Raw genomic sequence first — 20,664 nt, forward strand, 5'->3', positions numbered from 1 at the left:
TCGACTTAGTATCTCATTATTATGAGAAACTAAGTCATTAATATGACTTAGTAAGTCGAAATTTCGACTTAGTATCTCATTATTATGACTTAAATTTCGACTTACTAAGTCATAATAATGACTTAGTATCTCATTATTATGAGATACTAAGTCATTATTATGAGATACTAAGTCATTACTATGACTTAGTAAGTCGAAATTTCGACTTAGTATCTCATTATTATGAGATACTAAGTCATTATTATGACTTACGAATTCTAAAAAAATTCCCAACCCTGGCAGAAACAGGCTTCCATAATTATTAGTGTAATAATGTTTGTTATTGTTTTTTTATTATAATAAAGTGTTGGGGCAGTGTTCACCAGATAAATGTAAGTAATTTAAATAATTTCTGTTAAATTTACCTGCAAAAAATTTAAGTACATCATTTTTTAACAGTTTGTGCGTTTTTCTTAGAAAAAATACATCAAATTATGCTGTTAAATGAAAATAAATATGTGATTATTCAAAAGTAAACCATTGGTGTCTATTTCTTCAATTATTGAAAATCTATGTAGAAGTCAATATAATCTATGATCCAGCAAAATTGTTATTAGTATATAATACTTTATCAGAACAAAGTAAAAAACAAACTACACAGAAGATACTTTATTTCACACATCAAACAGTTCAAGATATTTTACATTGTTACAAAATACCATTATTTTAAGATATATTATCAATTTGCACCTAAAAAGACAATGTACATTATTTGCATTTGAATGTGCAATGATATGTTTTTGTACAGATTATAAGAACAAGGTAAATATAGACTATGCCAGCATAGTCAACAGAGAAAAGTACATGATGGAACCCTCCAAAAAGAACTTTGGAAACCCTTTCCTATTAAAATATTCAAAGCTGGATATATTTCTGTAATAAAAGACATGATATGATTGTTTGTAATAGTATAAGATAAAATGTAAAATGGACTAAGATTCATGTCCTGTAGCCATACATAATCCATACATAAATCATATACGTTTTCAAATGAGACAGTTTAATGTTTCATAAGTGCTTGTTACTGATTTTGGCTAAACTAAAAAAAGGAGAATTCATAAAGAAAAGAAAACAAAACTGGGGGTTAGTCCCGCTGACAAATATAAAACAGCATTAAAATCATTACATACATTCAATACAAAACCATACAGTATAAAATTCTTCACACAACATTTCTATCCCGTTTATGAAATCAGCAAGTCAAAGTGTTTTCAGCTCCAGCTTGCTTAAAGTTGTTTAGTCAAACTCTAAATTATGGAGAAACAAATATTCTATTAATGACAATTGCATTAATATAACAGTACATGAATTGATCCATGTGACACACAGCTACCTGAAGGAATGACGGAAGTGAACACTCCTCCGTTTCAGCTTCTCAGGATTGTGCGAGGCCATATGAGAAAATTCACGGAAAATATCCAGGTACGTGGTGTCCCCTATAAACCCATGAAACACAGTTACACAACATTACATTTATGTGCTTATACAAGATAAAGCTGTAATGAGCTTTTGATCTTAAACAATACAATCACAATTATTTATTGAGTTTTTTTACGTAATAAGAAGATAATAGATTTGACACAAATAGTATTCAAAATAGGGTCTATTTTTTGTTACAAAAAAAGATGGTAAACCTCCATGTAAATATGCAGTTGAAAGAAAAAGTATGTGAACCCTTTGGGCTTACTTGGATTTCTTCATAAATTGGTCATAAAATGTGTTCTGATCTTCATCTAAGTCACAACAATAGAGAAACACAGTCTGCTTAAACTAATACCGCACAAACATTATACGTTTTCATGTTTTTTTCTTCACTATGAATGTAAACATTCATAGTGCAGGGTGGAAAAAGTATGTGAAACCCTAGGCTAACGACTTCTCCAAGAGCTAATTGGAGCCAGGAGTCAGCCAACCTGGGGTCCAATCAATGTGATGCGATTGGATGTGTTGATTAAAGCTGGCCTGTCCAATAAAAAACACACACCAGTTTTGAGTTTGCTGTTCTGAAGAAGCGTTGTCTGATGTGAACCATGCCTCGCACAAAAGAGCTCTCAGAAGACCTACGATCAAGAATTGTTGACTTACATAAAGCTGGAAAGGGCTACAAAAGTATATCTAAAAGCCTTGATGTCCATGTGTCCACGGTAAGACAGATTGTCTACAAATGGAGAAAGTTCAGCACTGTTGCTACACTCCCTAGGCGTGTTCGTCCTGTAAAGATGACTGCAAGAGCACAGCGCAGAATGCTCAATGAGGTGAAGAAGAATCCTAGAGTGTCAGCTAAACACTTACAGAAATCTCTGGCACATGCTAACATTTTTGTTGACAAATCTACAATAAGGAAAACATTAAACAAGAATGGACTTCATGGGAGGACACCACAGAGGAAGCCACTGCTGTCCAAAAAAAACATTGCAGCACGTTTGAAGTTTGCAAAAGAGCACCTGGATGTTCCACAGCACTACTGGCAAAACATTCTGTGGACAGATGAAACCAAAATTGAGTTGTTTGGAAAGAACACACAACGCTATGTGTGGAGAACAAAAGGCACAGCACACCAACATGAAAACCAAATCCGAAATGTGAAATATGGTGGAGGGGGCATCATGGTTTGGGGCTGCTTTGCTGCCTCAGGCCCTGGACGGATTACTGTCATCGATGGAAAAATGAATTCCAAAGTTTATCAAGACATTTTGCAGGAAAACTTAAGACCATCTTTCCGCCAACTAAAGCTTAACAGCGGATGGACGATGCAACAGGACAACGACCCAAAGCATAGAAGTAAATCAACAACAGAATGGCTTCAACAGAAGAAAATACGCCTTCTGTAGTGGCCCAGTCCTGACCTCAACCCGATTGAGATGCGGTGGCATGATCTCAAGAGAGCGATTCACACCAGACATCCCAAGAATATTGCTGAACTGAAACACTTTTGTAAAGAGGAATGGTCCAAAATTTCTCCTGACCGTTGTGCAGGTCTGATCTGCAACTATAGGAAACGTTTGGTTGAGGTTATTGCTGCCAAAGGAGGGTCAACCAGTTATTAATCCCAAAGGTTCACATACTTTTTCCACCCTGCACTATGAATGTTTACATGTTGTGTTCAATAAAAACATGAAAACGTATAATGTTTGTGCGGTATTAGTTTAAGCAGACTGTGTTTCTCTATTGTTGTGACTTAGATGAAGATCAGAACACATTTTATGACCAATTTATGAAGAAATCCAAGTAAGCCCAAAGGGTTCACATACTTTTTCTTTCAACTGTACATTATTAACATAAATTATTTAAACAATTATATTAATTTAATATTATAATTAGCCTAAAAGTAAATCTATTAAATATTAATGTAAATTCCTAAAATGAAAAAAAAAAAAAAAACTTCTGAATATTTTAATATTAAAGAATTACTTCAAAATCATTGGGCTATTTTGTGTCACTAATGTTTAAAAATGTTACGACACCAAAGCGTGCATAATTTGTATTAAGTGCCACTTGCTTTTCACGTGAAAGGCAAAATAATTGCACAGCTCATTGACCCCGTCCCCCCATCATCACAATGAACCAAAGTAGCACCTCCTCTAGTCTTGTCTCAAAATAGTTGTACCATACAAGGTCTTTGTACTGTTTATGTGACCATAGCAACGGCTGAAACTATGAAGAGTCAAAAGAAAGGGTTCAAACCCCTTTCCACACTGTGTGAATTTCTCATGCTAGATTTACAATGAGGATTCTGTGCGTGTCTGAAGTACTCACGCATACCGAGTCTCCCCAAGAAGAAAGATTCTGGGTTAAATGTGAATAAAACTCGATTGCTCATAGCCTTTGTGAAGTCTTTCAACTTCTGGTTTTGATAAAGTGAAGTATTTGGTGTTTTTGTGGTGCCATGGTTGGTATTAAAAAGGTTTTCATCCCTTCTTAAAATATATAAATATATATATGCCCTATAAATTAAAAAGTAGTACTGAAAGAATCCCACAATCATTAATATTAAGAAATGAATAAGAAATACATGTAGCAAAGAAACTGACAAGGCAACTACTGGAAACTTCCAGTGATGAATTTGAGAGTTCAGGTGTAAGTTGAGTTAATGCAGAAATAAAATAGGCATGTAGTGTTATATAACAGAGCACACTATTCAGAAGAGCACTAGACAGACAGCAAGAGAGCAGAAGGAAATGCAAGCACAAGTAGTTAGTAATTGTCACATTTTTCATTTATTGTCAAAATCTGTTTCTGTTTAAGAAGACAACAGATAACAGGGTAGAAATGCAGAGCAAAAATAAAAGGTTGCAGTGGATTACAGAAGAACGTTCAGACGTGTACAATATTGACACATATTTTACAAATCTCAGCATGATAGCGAAATAAAAATTACAGAAAGTCAAACCGAATTTTTAAAGCAAGCAGTAGAAGATTTTATGCAACATCCACAAAAAAAATCGGTGCATTGTTAATTCAAGGCTCTTGGTTTTTTCAACCAATTTTTATCACTTCAGAAGAGTGATTCTAAATTCACAAAGTGATTGTTCATGTAAAATATACAACCATATTACAGAACCTGCTACGATTTAATTGGCCGGAGAGATAAACAACACACTAGCAATCCAACACAAAGTCTCTTTCAGCCCAAATGTTCAGGCATAAAATCAGAAGCTACACATTGTATTTATACACAAACCTTTTCTTAACAAGTCCTGTTTATATGATTGCTTTGGGGAAGGTGTTATTATACACAAAGATGTAGGCTGAAATTTGGAATTACGGTGGCGACAGTAAACGGTCAATAGTCAAAGGTTTGGACAGCAAGTTGAGTATCACATACACATGGAAGTTAAACAGCCATACAATGAGAACACATCTCATAAATATATATTAATGAGTCCAACATGATCACTGATTCCCCCAGGGTTAAAATATATGACATCATGAGTTAGCTTGTCATGCTATTATAGCATTCCATGCATTGTAAAGCAGAAGTTTTGGCATAGTATGACCTTGAGACCAAAGTATGAGACTTGTTAAGTCATTTTTACACACACAGACCAGAGCAACAGCAATAACTGTACTAGAAATAACATTTAAATAATTATCTAGAAATTACAGTTAATTACAGGTGGTATACATTAATCGTAAATCAGAAATCACTAGGCATTTACAAAAAAAGGAATATTTCAATAATCCTTTTTCCTGCTCTGTGGGTTGTTGTTTCTTTCAATGTCAAACAATGACTCATTTCTGGGGGCGTTTAGAGTTCAGTTCAAAGATAATTTATAAGTATAAGTATATATATGCACTTAGAAAAATACAATCTGTTTTGACAAATCATAATATAAAAAGCACATCACATCATTGCACTTGCTCTGGACGGTTCTCGTAAAAGCTTAAAAGTCTTGTTTGAGCCGTTTTCTATAACATCATCCTAACAAGCAAAAAAAAAACAGTGAATAAAAAGTGCATAACAGTGGCATTCACTGTTGGAGGACCGATCACATTTTCTGTTGGTAGATTGTTAGTTGCTTGTAAACATGTAACATATAATAATCACAGTTCACTTTTTTCTTCAAAATAGTTTGATAGCCCAGTCCGTGTTTAAACCATGAACAAAATGTACAAATAATGCCACTTGAACACTGCTAAGATAGATGTAGACACAGCTGCCTAACGTACTATATATGATCATGAGTAAACTTTAGGTAAATAGAGTAAAAGTGCACCAAAACGTTTCACATGGCACTCTGCAAGGAGCCTTTGCTTTTAGGCAGGTAAGTATCGATCAGTTATAAAAATGTGGTTTGGATCATATCTCTAGCTGTCCAGAATGATCTGTCTGAACGGTCACATTAACGTTTTTCCGACCACATGACATGCGACGTACCTGAAATGCATCATTAGGGACACACCTGGAATGTATGCCTTAGAAAGTTCCTGTCCTTAAAGCTTTACAATCTCACTCTTCAACTCATTCTCTTCTGACTGATATCACCGTGGGTAGGACCACAGTCTGTTTTGAAATGGACAGCACCATAGCTTGCTAGATGTCAATCATGTCAGTCTGCAGCTTATTGTGATGTCAAACTATTTCTAAATAAAACTAGTTGGATGAGACCATGAAGCTGGAAAAAACAGCTTATACCAGTTTAAGGTGGTCTAGCTCAGCAACAAGTCCCCACCAGTTATGCCTAAGTGGTTTGCCAACCCTAACCAGTTTACCCAAGCTGGATGACCTCATCCAAACTTGGTAAACTGTCTGATCATCAGAAGTTGGTTTTCTCTGTTTTTACCAGCAAGGTCATCATTTTCAGACCCACAGACTGACTGTCCCTACAGTACACGAACATACGGTAGGTCTCTGAAAATAACATTGGTGGGACAGATGGAAATGTGTTCTGCTGGGCTCTCTAGCACTCGGCTATGTTGAGACAGATAAACTCTTGTATGCATTTCTTATACTGCTGTTCAGTTGGACTGCTGCTAGAATATTGACCTGGCTGACCGAACGGACCCTCCGACTCCCGCATCTCCTCATTCATCCGTGCCAGACGCAACCTGTCGAGAGAATTAGAGAGAGAAAAAAATGGTGAGATCAAGTTCGATTCAATCCATCCATTATTATTTTTCAATGAGACTAAATGGAGGGCAAATTTAAACTTCTGAGTCTCCTGCTTCTCAGATTGTAGAAAGATTCAAAATAGGGAAGGAAGGAGACAGAACCGGCAGACATTTAAATAAACATTTAATCAAATAAAATCAAAAGTAAAAACATAGCCGGCCGCCCCTCACGGTCGACGGCCGGCGAATAAAACATAAATACAAATACAAACATGTTCGGGCCTGGTCCTCTTTCTTTGACGGTCCGGTCGCTCGTTCTCTTATATGCTCCCGATCTCCTACGTCAGCGGTTCTCAACCCTGGTCCTCGCGCCCCCCCGCTCTGCATGTTTTTTGTAACTCTCTTGTTTAACACACCTGATTTAAATCTCTAGCTCTCTAACAATCTTTCTCTGGGAATATAAAGCATATTGTTTCAAAATATACTACACATCACATATTCTATAACTTACAGCGTAACTATGTCAGCGTTAGCGGCTTGCACGGCTATGCTCAGAGGGTCCTGCCCATCCTCATCACCATCATTCTGTGTCGCTCCTCGTTTCAGGAACAAACACACTTGACTGCAAATCAGATCCAGAAACATTGTCAGTTAACCTTGTGTTATAGTTAGATTCGTGTTATGACATGTTTTTCAGCATGCACTCACCCAGTGTGACCTAAATATGTAGCGTGATGCAGCGGGCCCCTCCCTCTGACATCTCTTTGGTTGACGTCTGCACTATTTTGAAGCAGGAACTCACAGGCTATCAAAGATCCCTGAACACAAAAAGCAGAGGTTTTACTCTATACAATTATTAAATATCTAGATTACAAAAATGATGGTTTATGAATCACCCCAACAACCTTAAGGTTTCATGACCAGAGGCTACAATATGTCCACTTGCAATGCATTAAAAAATAAAATAAGGATGGACTCACGCCAATCACAGCCTGAATGAGCGGGCTTTTCCCCTCATCCTCCTCATTCACTGAGTTGACGTCAGCCCCGTGCGCCAGGGCTTCAGCCATGACCGGCAGATTCCGGGCCTGGCAGGCCTTGCAAAGCAGCGCTCTGGGATCCAGATCTCTGGAATCCTCCAGATCTGACGCCTCCGGCTCCACTTCAACTTCATTGCTCGAGTCTTCAGAAACCTCACACTCTGATACAACATTCAAATCAACACATGAGATCATTCATGCTTTGAATAAAACAATCTGCTAAATGCAGGAATGTATTAGTGAATATAGACTGAAAAAAATAACATGGATACATTTTTAAGAAACATTTTCTACTGTAATTCAAGTATAACTTACTAACCAATATAAAGTAAATTATAGTTATTAAATACATTTAGTTTTTGTTAAAATATCAAGTAAATGTTACTTAAAGTAAAAAAAGTATGCCAAAAAAATACATGCGTCTAACTCAAACTCCACGGATTATTTACTTTCATATTGAAATATACATTTTACAACATAGATGGTCAAGTAAGAAGAGACTGGTGGTCTATAAACTGGCATTAGCACAGTTACTGCTCAATAAGTGAAATAACACATTTCCTAACAAATATCGTGCCTCCCTTACACTAGCACAAAAACACGAACAAGTCTTTCTTTTAACGGAAAAAACTTAAAATGACAGTTGATCTTGAAAATTAACCTCCTATTGTTATAGTCTCCTAATGTGTAGTTATACCTACAAAAATTATCTATGTAGTCTCAACACAAAATAAATAAGCAACTTAATTTGACCAATTTAAAAGGGTTTAACATATTAAAATTGAGTTGGATTTACTTAATAATTTGTTCGATTAAAATTAATCAAACAAAATAATTTAAATTTGACCAAAATAAGATTTTTTCCCCAGATCTTTTCGTTATTTTAACAAAAAAAAATTTAAAAACAGGAGCATAATTATACTAAGTATATTTTTATAATTTCTTTTCATAAAATCTACTGAGGCACATGATCATTTTTTTCAGTCTATAAACCGAACCCTATTGTGCTGATTATGCAGTGCATAATCATAAGATTCATCTGTCAGCGGTCACTCACCCTCTTCTGTGACGCTGTCCACGACAGTCTCAAACACCAACACGTCAGTGCTGCCGTCAGTACTACCACCCAACCCACTGTCACTGCTCAGACCTGCAGGACCAACACATGCCCGACACAGACGCATTACATTCTAGGGTGTCACGTACACTCCACCAGCACTAATTAATCATTTAAAAACACATCAATGTAATACAACGCAGCACAAAAACTAAACTGACATTTGGGTTCAGTTTGAAGTGAGCAGTTAAAGTGTGTGTGAAATCAGCCTGGTTCCATACGACAGGGTTGAAAAATATTTTGTTGTGCTTCATGAGAGGACTGAAGAACAAGGAACTTACTGCGAGGTCCTGAACCCGTGTCAAAATATGAGAAAAGTGAGTCCAGCTCATCTGGGCAGAAGAGAGATTCTCGCCGGAACTTCCTCTCCAGAGCAGCAGCTGCAGAAAGTTCATAAATACCACATTATGTTACATTAACAGTATGTTTATTTCACACAAATGTCCCCTTCTTACTGTTTTAAAAACTGTGGGACAGTGATGGTCTGAGAAGTCAATGACTTGATCCTAAAACATTTCTGGGCTGCGATCCCAAGAGGGCAACGCAGCCCAGCTCATTTAAATCAAGTAAAATGCAGGCCTAAAAACTATCTGAAAAACTGTAACTAAACAAAAAATAGAGACATTTTTTATCTGAAGCACTTAATTAGGAGAAAATGAATGAAAAGTAAATAAAAAGAACTGAGATAAAATTAAAACAATAAAATAAACCTATAAGCAATATTAAAATAGTTAAAAAGTAAAATGACAAAAGCACAAAAGATTAAATTAACATCAAAAATAATAAATGAAAGCTAATCCAATATTTGATCTAAAACTAATAACATTCATATTTGTAATATTTACAATAAAATTAAAACTGCAATTGAAATAATATAAAATATAAACCTATAAAGCATTGTTAAAAAATAATAAAAACATGACAAAATTGATTAAACAAACTAAAATGAACAAAAACTACATATATAAAAATAAAAGCTAATCCAATATCTGATATAAAACTAGACAAAATTAAATATATTCATATTAGTTATTATAAAACAAATAAAAGGATGTATGTTTATTTATGTATAATTTGTTCTATATATATTTAACATTAAGGTACAAAAACACATTTGTGTATATAGTATAGTATGATCTATTCGAATGAATGCTTCAAATAGTTAATTAATAAACAACTTTTTCATAGACGCTCCATACAAGGCAGAAGCTGTTTCCCAGACTGGTAGACAACCCCAACAAGGCACTCAATGATATTTTGAAGAATACCTTGGTATGATGCAAATGTCAAAATATAAATCATGATGTAACCCGGCAACCATATCAACTTCAAAAAAGCAAGCCAAAACAATTTGTTATTAGCTACGGCTAACAAAAAGCGTCCAGGACAGAACGAAAACCAAATCTCATCTGGACCGACTACCTGAGGAGAGTGTGGCAGGAGAAGCACTTCCTGGCTCTGCTCTGTATTTCCTCTGCATTTTAGGAACCGTGGTAGCGCTGTTGTGTCTCCTGCATTTCCTGGAGTTCCATCTGCGCTCTGATTTCCTCCCACCGTGAACCAAAACTTCACCAGTCATCATTTTCTTTAAGAACTTCTTCTCCACGTACTTCGCTTTGATCCAGGCCTCTTTTTCTTGCCTGCACAATTGAATTATAACAGTTATTAAAAACTGAACACTGAGAAGCAAAGCCTCAGTGTATAAGCATCTCCATCACCTGGAGCTGCTGGGTCCTGGTTTCTTCAGACCCTGCTCTTCACAGCTGCCTTCGTAGATGTGATTGATGATACTGTTTCCTAGTTCACACATGAGCTACATTCAAAACAGAAGAACAGAGATTATTCTATGGGGTTTGTTTGCATATACTGTGATGTGTTTGTTCATGTCAGAGTTAAGGTCATTACAAAAAACAGTATTTTAGCAGACCTTTAGTAATTCTGGTTCCCATGAGTCCAGGGTGAGAGAACGGACTTTTGAGCAGTGCACTCCCAAACTCCTGTGAAAAACATGGAAAACCACAAATGACAAATGACAATGAATTGTGTTTTTGTTAACTAGTAGATAAACTAAACTTTACGTTTTCTGAAGTACACACATTTACAATAAAATTACAAGATAGATTGACATCACAGAAGAGAAGAGTTTTAAATATGCAGACATACACCATACTGAAGATATCATCTCAACCGTAAGTGCTTTAACAAATGACTACCTCATTTCATCATGACAGTGATCAAATACACTGTTAAAACATTTTTGTCTTGTTTTCTAGCACAAATATCTCAAGTCTTTAAAAGTTGTTTACTTTTAAAACATGCAAATAAAAATCAGCCAATGGGGTAAGAAAATAAACTTGAATTTGGTATTTAAGAAAAAGGGAAAAAAGTTTACTTTTCTTACAGAAAGTTTTGAAAACAGTAAAAGATATGGAAAAAATAAATTATGACTTTCTGTGGTATAATAAATGTGGAGCAATATTAGTTCACCTCAAAAATGACTAACACAGTGTTTGACTTTTTTCCAGTAAAAGTATATAGGCTTCTTTAAAACAAAAGATTTTTAAAGAGAGCATCTAGTTTTTAAAGAAATCTTTTTAAAAGTGCCTGTCATTAGGATACATCTGAGTTTGAGTAAATGATGACAAAATACTCTTTATTTTTATTTGTTGCTGATTAAAAAAAAAGGATTAAATTCCCCATAGAAGTGTTTAACCTTACACACTTCAACTAAACTATTGTTTATTTATACGAAGTTGAAAATCTGACACCTTTCAAATTGGCAGAGAATATTTTTAGCTCAAAAAAACGTTGTTGCGTATTTACATTTGAACCTGGTGAACAAGTTTTAAATTTTTTACAAAATGTATTTCCACTATGGAATTCCACAATGTTTCCCATCAAGTCTTACCTGTGAATCCCAGAGCACTCGATGCAGAGCAGGACGCCCAGGTTGATGCTGGCCCAGCGGGGGTCGGCCTGACTGCAGTCACAGCACTGTTGGTTTCCAGGCAGACAGAGAATGCGCTGCAGAATGCTATCGCCCCGCCCACTGCGCTCTCTTGGCTCATTCGCTGAATCTATACTGCTGATGGAGGGAGAAGCGGTCCGGTCCAAATGCTACAGAAACACACAAATTAAACATTCTCAATTGATTTGGTAACAACAAGGGTATAAAGTGGCAAAGTATATAAAATGTTTTGCTACTATTTTATGTCCAAGTAACTATTACACAGTTGTTAGGTGAAGGACACTTAGCACGTACAGCGAGTACAAACCTCAATATAAAAATTGTCTGGACTCTCCCTGTAGGCCGAGGCAATGCTGGCCTGGACCGCCTGGATCCAGGCCTGTCGAAGTTTCTCTGACTCTGCCTGTAGCATACAGCTCCTACAACACAAACAACGACGATTATAAATGACCAAAATCAAGTAGGGTGCATTAATACGCTAAATGTTGACTTTCATTGGTTTGGACTCACTTGTTGGGCGACACCACTTCAAAACAAAACCTCCTCTCGATGTCCTCGCAGGGTTTGACAGAACACAGTCTCAGGTCTTCCACGACAACAGTCAGTGAATCCTGCGGAACGGATGTCAATAAGCATAATAAAGCACTAACTGAACAGAAAATGTATTTCCCCGGCTATGCTCTGAGCTGCATTCAACAGCACTGTTGTCGCAGTAATTTAAGCAAGCGCTTCGCAAGAACGTACAGAACGTCCCGTGAAGAGGGGCCATGATTGTGTTTATATTGATTTGTTGAAGATTGTGCTTGATCTCCAAAAAAAGTATTTTTGAGATATGCTGTTGAGCTCACCTAGAGCTACTGCAGCCAATAGAGAGGCGAGATGAGAGGTAAAGATTTCTCATTATTGATTCTGAGCTGTTATCTGCTCAAGAAATCTGCTGATCAAACGGCATTGGCACAACGCTGTCTCATTCACACTAGATTGACTCTAGATTGGCTTTAATGGTGCTGGATCCTTAAAGAGACAGTGCACCTAAAACTCATTTTTAAAGTCACCATGAAGTTGCGATTGACTTCTTTTCCGTAACGTGACGTGTATCCAAGTGAAACGGCTTCTGAAATGAGAAAAAAAAATGTAGGGTGGGGCTTTTCTTTTCCTTCCCTTTTTGATTAGTCTGTTTTAAGTTGGGCCATGGAGGGGAGGGCTAAAAATGTTTGGCCATTGGACAGTCAGTAAAGTCGTACCTCTTTTTTGTTGCTGACGTCATGTAGTGAAGAGTTGTTGTTGAGAGGGGGAGAGGAGCTTAACGTTTTTGATTAAAGATTACAAGTGCAAATGAATAAGAAAAAAGATGATGTCCACGTATAAATCCTTTATAATAATCACTCTAACACTACGAAAACATTTACAATTTTCCTGTTTGATTGCATGGTGACTTTAACAAAAAAACTTTTGTTGTATGCTCCACACATAAATATAAAATGTGTTTTTAACAAGTAAAATGATGAAGTAAAAAAAAGTCACAGTACTGAGAGTACAAACAGAGAGTACTGTTATTGCGATTTTTGTTCCAGTCCCCATTCACTTTCATTGGATGAAAAAAGAGCAGTTTGGGGTTGAAATATTAAAATATCTTTTTTACATTTACATTTAAGCATTTGGCAGACGCTTTTGTGACTTACATTGCATTATCATATACATGTATACATAGGTATGTGCAATCCCCTGGGATCGAAACAACAACCTTGCCACTGAGCTACAGGAAAAAAAAAATTGTCACAGATAGTTTATTTGTGACAATGGACCACAAAACCAGTCATACATTGCATGGGTATATTTGTAGTAGTGGTGGGCATAGATTAATTTTTTTAATCTAGATTAATCTAGATTAATTCCAAGATTAATCTAGATTAATCTAGATTAAAATGGCTCATTTGAATTCTGCCGAAGGCATTCGGAATATGTGTGCTACCCAAATAATGACTAAAAGTAAGTCTTTGAGAACGGGTTTCTCAAGCCAGGTGGCGCATTAGACCAGGGGCTCATCTCCTGTTTCCAAAATGCATCACAAACTGCTTGAGAAAGCTGTTCTACTATGATAATTGGTGATCAAAATTAAATTATGTTCAATAAGATGAACGTGTGTTTACTTCCGCATTAGCTAAGGGATGATTTCCGTTTAGGTGGTACTTGAGACTGGAAGAGCTCCTACAGTACATTTACATTTAGTCATTTAGCAGACGCTTTTATCCAAAGCGACTTACAAAGAGTGAGGGAGCAACAAGCGACCTGTCATACAGGAGCCATAATACATTAGAGCTCAATACAAAGTTACTGGTTTCAAATAAAGCTAGACCACTACCTGTTGAGAGAAAGTGTTTTTTTTAAACCAATTCCGCATTGCACAAGGTGCAAACAACCTTAGTCTTGTTGATGTTTCTATTGGGAAGGAAGCTTCTTAAAAATTAATATTCCCTGAAGCAAACCCGGCGGCTTCATAGCTGCATCCATGTTAGCACGTCACGTTTGATGCGGTAATTTCACAGTAACGTTATGTTGTGTTCAGACCAAACGCGAATGGCGCGTCAAGCGCGAGTGATTTATGTGTTAATGCAAAGAGCCAATAGACCTACTTGCTGCGCGAATCGCGCGAATGAAGCCCTGGTTATTAGATGATGAGGCGGCTTCTGCTTCCGCGAATGACGCGAATCACGCGAGTTGAAAAATCTCGTTCTCGCCCCGTACAGTGCAGTTAAGCTGGTATACATCCGCGCTAAAATATCAAGGTGAAAATCATCATAGCTTGCGTAGTATAGACCCAGCTCCCAACACAACTTTGAGAATAGATTAACGGCGACATTTTTTTTAACGCGCGATAAGAGTCTCACTGCGTTAACGCCGTTAACGGCCCACCACTAATTTGTAGCCAACAATAAATTGTATGTGTCAAAATTATACAGTTTTCTTTTGTTCCAAAAATCAATAGGATATTAAGTAAAGATCATGTTCTATGAAGATATTTAGTAAATTTGCTACTGTAAATACATCAAAACTTCACAAGCAATCACAAGCCAAAAGGGCCGCAAACATGACGACAAACTTCGCTTTGCTGCTACCCGCTCTTTGGGAATTACCCACTAAAGTTTGGTATCTATGTCATCTTAGAATTTCAGGTTTAGGGTTCATCTATTCTCCACATCGTCATTACAGTGGTAAGCCAATAGAAACGTTAAAACAAACCGGTTTCTTCATTGCAGCTGCCTGCTACAGCACATCTGATAGGCTACTTTAAAGGCCATTATCTGAATATTTTGATTCCAGATTTTCGAATAGTACAAATATTGTAGTATCCTAACAAAGCATACATCAATGGAAAGCTTATACATTCAGCTTTACATGTCATAATTTAAATTACCATTATGACTGGTTTTGTTGTCCAGGGTCACATGTCTGAGGAAAGGATTAATTTGTGGATTCATGTGAAAATGTGCTTCATGCTACAGTAATTTGAACTTGCCTTTAGTTTCTTCTGATAAACCAGCTGGCTGTTTTGGATGGAGAACCACCGTCTGAGAAAAGATAGAAATGTATTTTAAGGATGTCAGAACGGACTTCACTCCAAAGACACATGAACAGTGATGTAAACATGTAATGATTTTAACCTTCTACCAACCTGTTCCATGTTTTAAAGGCGTTGCTGGCCCTTTTGAACAAGTAGCCCTCCATCACCAGTCCGTTTGGCGCATCAACATTGAACTCCAGCTTGGGGTCGTCATACGCAAAATCCTGAATGACAGAAAAATGTCAGTTTACGAAAAACAGAGGAATGACAAATCTGCATTCAGGCAATGTAAACTGAAATAAACTAACGCAATGCTATGAAACAAAAAACTCTTTCCATTACAAAAATCTGTGACGTTTCAATATTAAAGGTTGTAAGAGGAACAAAATTTTTCACTCTCTGTGTATCCACACAGAAACACAAGGAATGACTCATCCAACAAAGTCCCACCAGACCATTCTGACAATGACGCAAGTTTCTGAGCACGACCAGCCGCTTACCGCCAACGTCGTGAACACTTAACACTCGCAATTATGCCTCTTTGCATTTCAGCAGCACATTAAATCCACTTGTACCAAAACTATGACCTACTGAGACATACGACTGGACTGAACTCTCTTTGCTGGAGACTAAACTCCTCTGCTCAGAAGATTTCTATTGATTATCTTTGAGTGGTGGAATGATACTGTCAGACTAACACTTTATCCATCACACGTGGTTAATGCTATAACACAGACTCATGTGAGACATCTGAAGCAGGGGCGGTGATTTCACAGGAAATACTTAAATGAAGTACAGCACTGCGTGAGAACAAGTCTGTAAAACTGCATAAATGATATAAGAACAAACGCAAATGAGATCTCCTAAACATCTCAAGAGTTTCTCATAGACAACTAGTTCAGAAAACTAGTTATGTCTTCTGCTGTTTACATTTCCCTCCAGAGAAAAAATTATCTCACATTAGTAGTTCTGAAAATGTGGTCAGGTTTGCCAAGACCTGGAATCTAACTTTTCAGGTAAATTATTTGATTTCCTTTTGAATTATTTGATCGTAATTGATTGCTGTCATCAATTGTTTCATACTTCAATGCATCTTCGATTTGACTGAATAACAACTTTTGAGAATTAAAATAGATTTGCAGACGATTCGGTATACATGAGGGAGATCATTGCACAACCCAAACAAACATCCTCAAAAACGTCTCGGCTGATAATCTTCATGACATCATCAACATCTTCAAAGTCTTCTGGCCTCTTTTCAAGCAAAACCCCTCATGTCTACAAGAGAAACACTCTTCAGAACGCCTTTGAAATGCTTCAGAGAATCAAATTCTAGTCAAAGAGCTCTTAAGGAAACAATGATTACATCGTTTGATGTTTCCTGATCAAATGACTGACAAAGTTGTGCAATATGTAAGAACAAAGGACACTTATTAGCGATTACATCATTAGATTAAAGTGTGCTGGTTGAGGAATGAGGTTGAATAAATTATGATATCATTCTGACTTTTGGGGAACTATAGCTTTAAGTGACTGAATTCCATTGGAAGTTAGACCAACTGAATAACATTAAAAGAGGGACCTGGGACCATATCTAGGGAACAAAACATCACATTAAATTAATGTTGGGGTCTATTCACTAAGCCCAGTAAGCAACCACCCAAAACACTGTAGAGACTGTATAGCAACGCACTATAAACCACACCGAACGCCTCAGCAACCGCACAGCAATCCCCTGGCAATGACCCACAACCACAACACATCAGGAGGAGAGTTTGGCACAGACAAGCACCAATCTTGTTTACTTCTCAAAATGTAAAAATCTAATCTTTTCATCCTTTTACAAGTCGTGACAATACAGCTATTTATAGTCAGTCATTTTACCCAAATCCTCAGCAGGGCAACTGTGCAAACATTCATTCCCTGCTCCGTTCAGTTGTGTCTCCTTACAGCCAGAGACCAAATGCTTCACTCAACTTTTGAATAGAACAGAAAAGCTCTCTCGGTTCCCATCTCCTGTATCCTATAATCCCACAAACTTTACACGTGAATATAATGTCGTTCCCACAGACTTTTAGCTATAGACACTGAAAAAAATGGGAAGAGATTATAAGAGAAAATTTCAGTTTTGCACATTTGGATGAGTAAATCACCACTTTAGTGTTTTAATACTATGAAATGTTAATATAACATAAAAAATGTTCCTATATCTTCAAGTTACTCGTTTGGTAGAGCATTGCACTAGCAACACAAAGGTTATGGATTTGATTTCTAAAAAAAAAAAAAAACACATACTAATCAAAAAGTCGCCTTGGATATAACTAATCTGGAAGACATGTAAAATAAACAGTAATTCACTTATATGATGAATATTATATGTTTCATGTATAACATTACAACTTTGTAAGCTATCTATATACACAATGTACAACTCTGTCAATACAGACAAACAATTAGATTTCTTCATACTGCATAGTAACAAATACATTGAATATTCTTAGAAACGATTTCATCATTTCACAGTCCAGCATCAGTTTCTATTTGGCAATTAAGTCTCATGCAAATATAAAGAACATTAATTGCACTAACTCACCAAAGTCAAGTCCAACCTGCCAAATATCTTCATCCTCAAACGTTTCAAAAATGTTAAAATCATTGGATCCAATAGACACGGCTGCTCTAAACTACAGAATGTGAAGACGGATGAAGAGTGCAGTGAGCGCGCTTCGAGTGAGTCACACGGCACGGCAGTGCTCGCAGTCCGCAGATCAAACTCATTAACATACAGCTGCCGTCCCACACGCCAACCTTCAGCCACTCAACCAAACACAACAATTCAACATTTCACCGTCACCTCCATTCACAACATTAACAGATTATTAGCTGATGCACATTTTAATACTTCTACATATAATAAACTCTCATAAAAACTATAAAGCAAATTTATTTATACCTTTTATTCCATATTATTCTATAAACTATCTTTTCCCAAGAAACATCTGAAAAGTGAAATACCTGCTGGCCATAGCTGGAGAACCTTCTATGCCGTGTCTAACAAACATTGTAAGACTGCAGTAGTCTACAGTCGCTATTTTAGTAACTGCCGATGACGCGTATGCTTAAAAAAGCCCTTCATCTGTCTGCGCTACAAAGTCTATCAAACTTTAAAGTATTCCACTGAGGAGAGAAAAACAAGGAATTAAATATTAAACCTTGAATTCGGGGCAACTTATTTGTAGTAAAGCATCGTGGAGGCATGAGAGCGTCTACATTCAAGAACATCATGTTCATCTTTCATGAAATAAAATATTCATAAAATACCACCATCATCGTCTGCTCTTTACATAACCACAACAATTCGTCACATTTCAACACAAATTCGAGTGTAAGAGAAATTTTCTACTCTCTATTTTCCTATAAAGAATATTGAGACACTTCATAATTCACTACAACATGATCTCCACTACATCAATAAATCCAGACATTTTTATGCAACATCATCTTATATGCACCTTATTGTTAAGGCTTTTACCCAGACAGACACAATTCTGTCATCATTTACTCACCTTTGAGTTGTTCCAAATCTATAAAAATGTCTTTGTTCTGATGAACACAGAGAAAGATATTTGGAAGAATGCTTATAACCAAACAGATCTTGCCCCCCATTATACAGGTTAGGAACAACTCGAAGGTGAGTAAACGATGACAGAATTTTCCTTTTTAGGAGAACTATTTCTTTAACATACACTGTAAACTGTAAAAAAATTATAGGAAAAGCTAATAAATAATATGCATTCAGATCCAGTCCAGCTGTATTTGATTCTGTTTGACCTTTTTAGTGGTTCTTGTGTAATTATTAATGTATTTTACTGATGTTCAGAGTTTTGTGGCAGGACAGACACTTCATACAGTACAAGCGGTTTCTTAAAATAACAAGCAGTGGTTTTGTGGCAGACACGAGGATATATGCTTAAACATTTAGAAAAATAAAACCAATGGGTTTCTGTGTTTTTAAAAACACAGAATTAAGGCAGTACAACTCCATTAAGACCTTTGCTTGACCAATACTGTCACCATCATACGTGGATCATTCCTACGATGAGGTGTAAGACTTTCTTAAAAAGTCACTGGAGATCTGAAATAATCCAATAAACCATTTTACAAAACAAAGAAGAAAGAATAATGTCTCTTTTCCATCAACCACAACAAGCAGCTTTAAAATCCATGAGGATGAAACATCTTCTGAATAATTGCTGTGCAGTGGAGGATGATGGGACGGCCATCAGCTGTTACGTAAGACAGATGTTTGTGTGACAAACAGTCATTGTAATTATATCATCAGTTACACAATCCATGATGCGAATCTACAATTTCAATCAATCATTGGAGTTTGGGTTCCTCGCCACAGCAGGGCAGTGTTGGCCTGCTCACCGGGAGACTGCATTCATTCATTTATTTATTTATTTAATTAGAAATTAGATAGTATTTATTAGAATGATCTTACTCGTTGTATAATACCATGCACTGTGCTGTGTTTTAACTTTTCTGTTTTCCTGTTTGCCCCTGTAAAGCTGCTTTGAAACAATACACATTGTGAAAAGCGCTATATAAATAAACTTGAATTGAATTGAATTGAATATACATTTCTTTGTTCTGTACCCAAAGAAAGATATTTGGAATAATCCTTGGCCACCATTGACTACACTAGTAGGAAAAATGACAATGGTAACAAAGTGCCCCAGAACTGTTTGCTTTCCTAGATTCTTCAAAATATCTTCTTTTGTGTTCATCAGAACAAAGAAATTTATAAAGAAATTGTTCCTACTATGGTAGTCAACAGTGGCCAAGAACTGTTTGGTTACAAATATTCTTCTAAATATCTTTCTCTGTGTTCATCATAACAAAGACATTTATGCAGATTTGGAACAACTCGAGGGTGAATAAATGAGGACAGAATTAAATTTTTTGGGTTCCTTTAAAAAACATTTAAAGGAAACTCGAAGACTTCATATAAACACTCACCTGTAAAAGAGTCTAAATCAGGATCCAGTCAGTCCCAGGCAACGAGCATCAGACGAAGGCAAACAGAACAAACATGAAGATAAGTCAAAATTCTGAAAACCATCATCTGAATGATGAACTAAGTGGACAGACTGTCAAAGACAAAGTTGCAGTTGAGTATCTTCTGACTTGAATCTTCATCAAGCTCTATTTTCAGTTTGCCCAAAATACATCCACAGCCTGTCTGCTCAACATCAATAACTGAAACATTTCATGACTGAATACCTAGTTCACAGCTGAAAGATTAAAGTAACCCTATAATGGAAACGATAAGGATATCTTCAAAAGTTTTTAAAACCAAACTCAAACACCATAAATAACTGGA

The 20,664-nt window shown here is 36.4% G+C and overlaps 1 protein-coding gene across 3 annotated transcripts in view; it reads right to left on the minus strand.

Annotated features, from left to right (window-relative positions):
• Positions 1-633: 633 nt before the first annotated feature.
• acap3a (ArfGAP with coiled-coil, ankyrin repeat and PH domains 3a) overlaps positions 634-20,664 on the minus strand; it is a 61,443-nt gene continuing 41,412 nt past the window's right edge. For all 3 annotated transcript variants that reach the window (XM_056733500.1, XM_056733501.1, XM_056733499.1), the window contains 17 exons: positions 20,301-20,312; positions 15,390-15,502; positions 15,234-15,285; positions 12,227-12,327; positions 12,024-12,135; positions 11,657-11,865; positions 10,676-10,745; positions 10,467-10,561; positions 10,171-10,388; positions 9,030-9,128; positions 8,689-8,781; positions 7,572-7,792; positions 7,300-7,409; positions 7,103-7,213; positions 6,527-6,588; positions 1,373-1,475; positions 634-1,286 (listed from right to left, as the gene is read on the minus strand). In XM_056733500.1, the coding sequence (XP_056589478.1) occupies positions 1,280-1,286; positions 1,373-1,475; positions 6,527-6,588; positions 7,103-7,213; positions 7,300-7,409; positions 7,572-7,792; positions 8,689-8,781; positions 9,030-9,128; positions 10,171-10,388; positions 10,467-10,561; positions 10,676-10,745; positions 11,657-11,865; positions 12,024-12,135; positions 12,227-12,327; positions 15,234-15,285; positions 15,390-15,502; positions 20,301-20,312 (1,788 nt within the window). In that variant the 3' untranslated portion in view covers positions 634-1,279. The remainder of the gene's footprint in view (positions 1,287-1,372; positions 1,476-6,526; positions 6,589-7,102; positions 7,214-7,299; positions 7,410-7,571; positions 7,793-8,688; positions 8,782-9,029; positions 9,129-10,170; positions 10,389-10,466; positions 10,562-10,675; positions 10,746-11,656; positions 11,866-12,023; positions 12,136-12,226; positions 12,328-15,233; positions 15,286-15,389; positions 15,503-20,300; positions 20,313-20,664) is intronic.

The sequence above is a fragment of the Triplophysa dalaica genome, chromosome 20 (assembly GCF_015846415.1).
Source record: "Triplophysa dalaica isolate WHDGS20190420 chromosome 20, ASM1584641v1, whole genome shotgun sequence".
Classification (NCBI taxonomy): domain Eukaryota; kingdom Metazoa; phylum Chordata; class Actinopteri; order Cypriniformes; family Nemacheilidae; genus Triplophysa; species Triplophysa dalaica.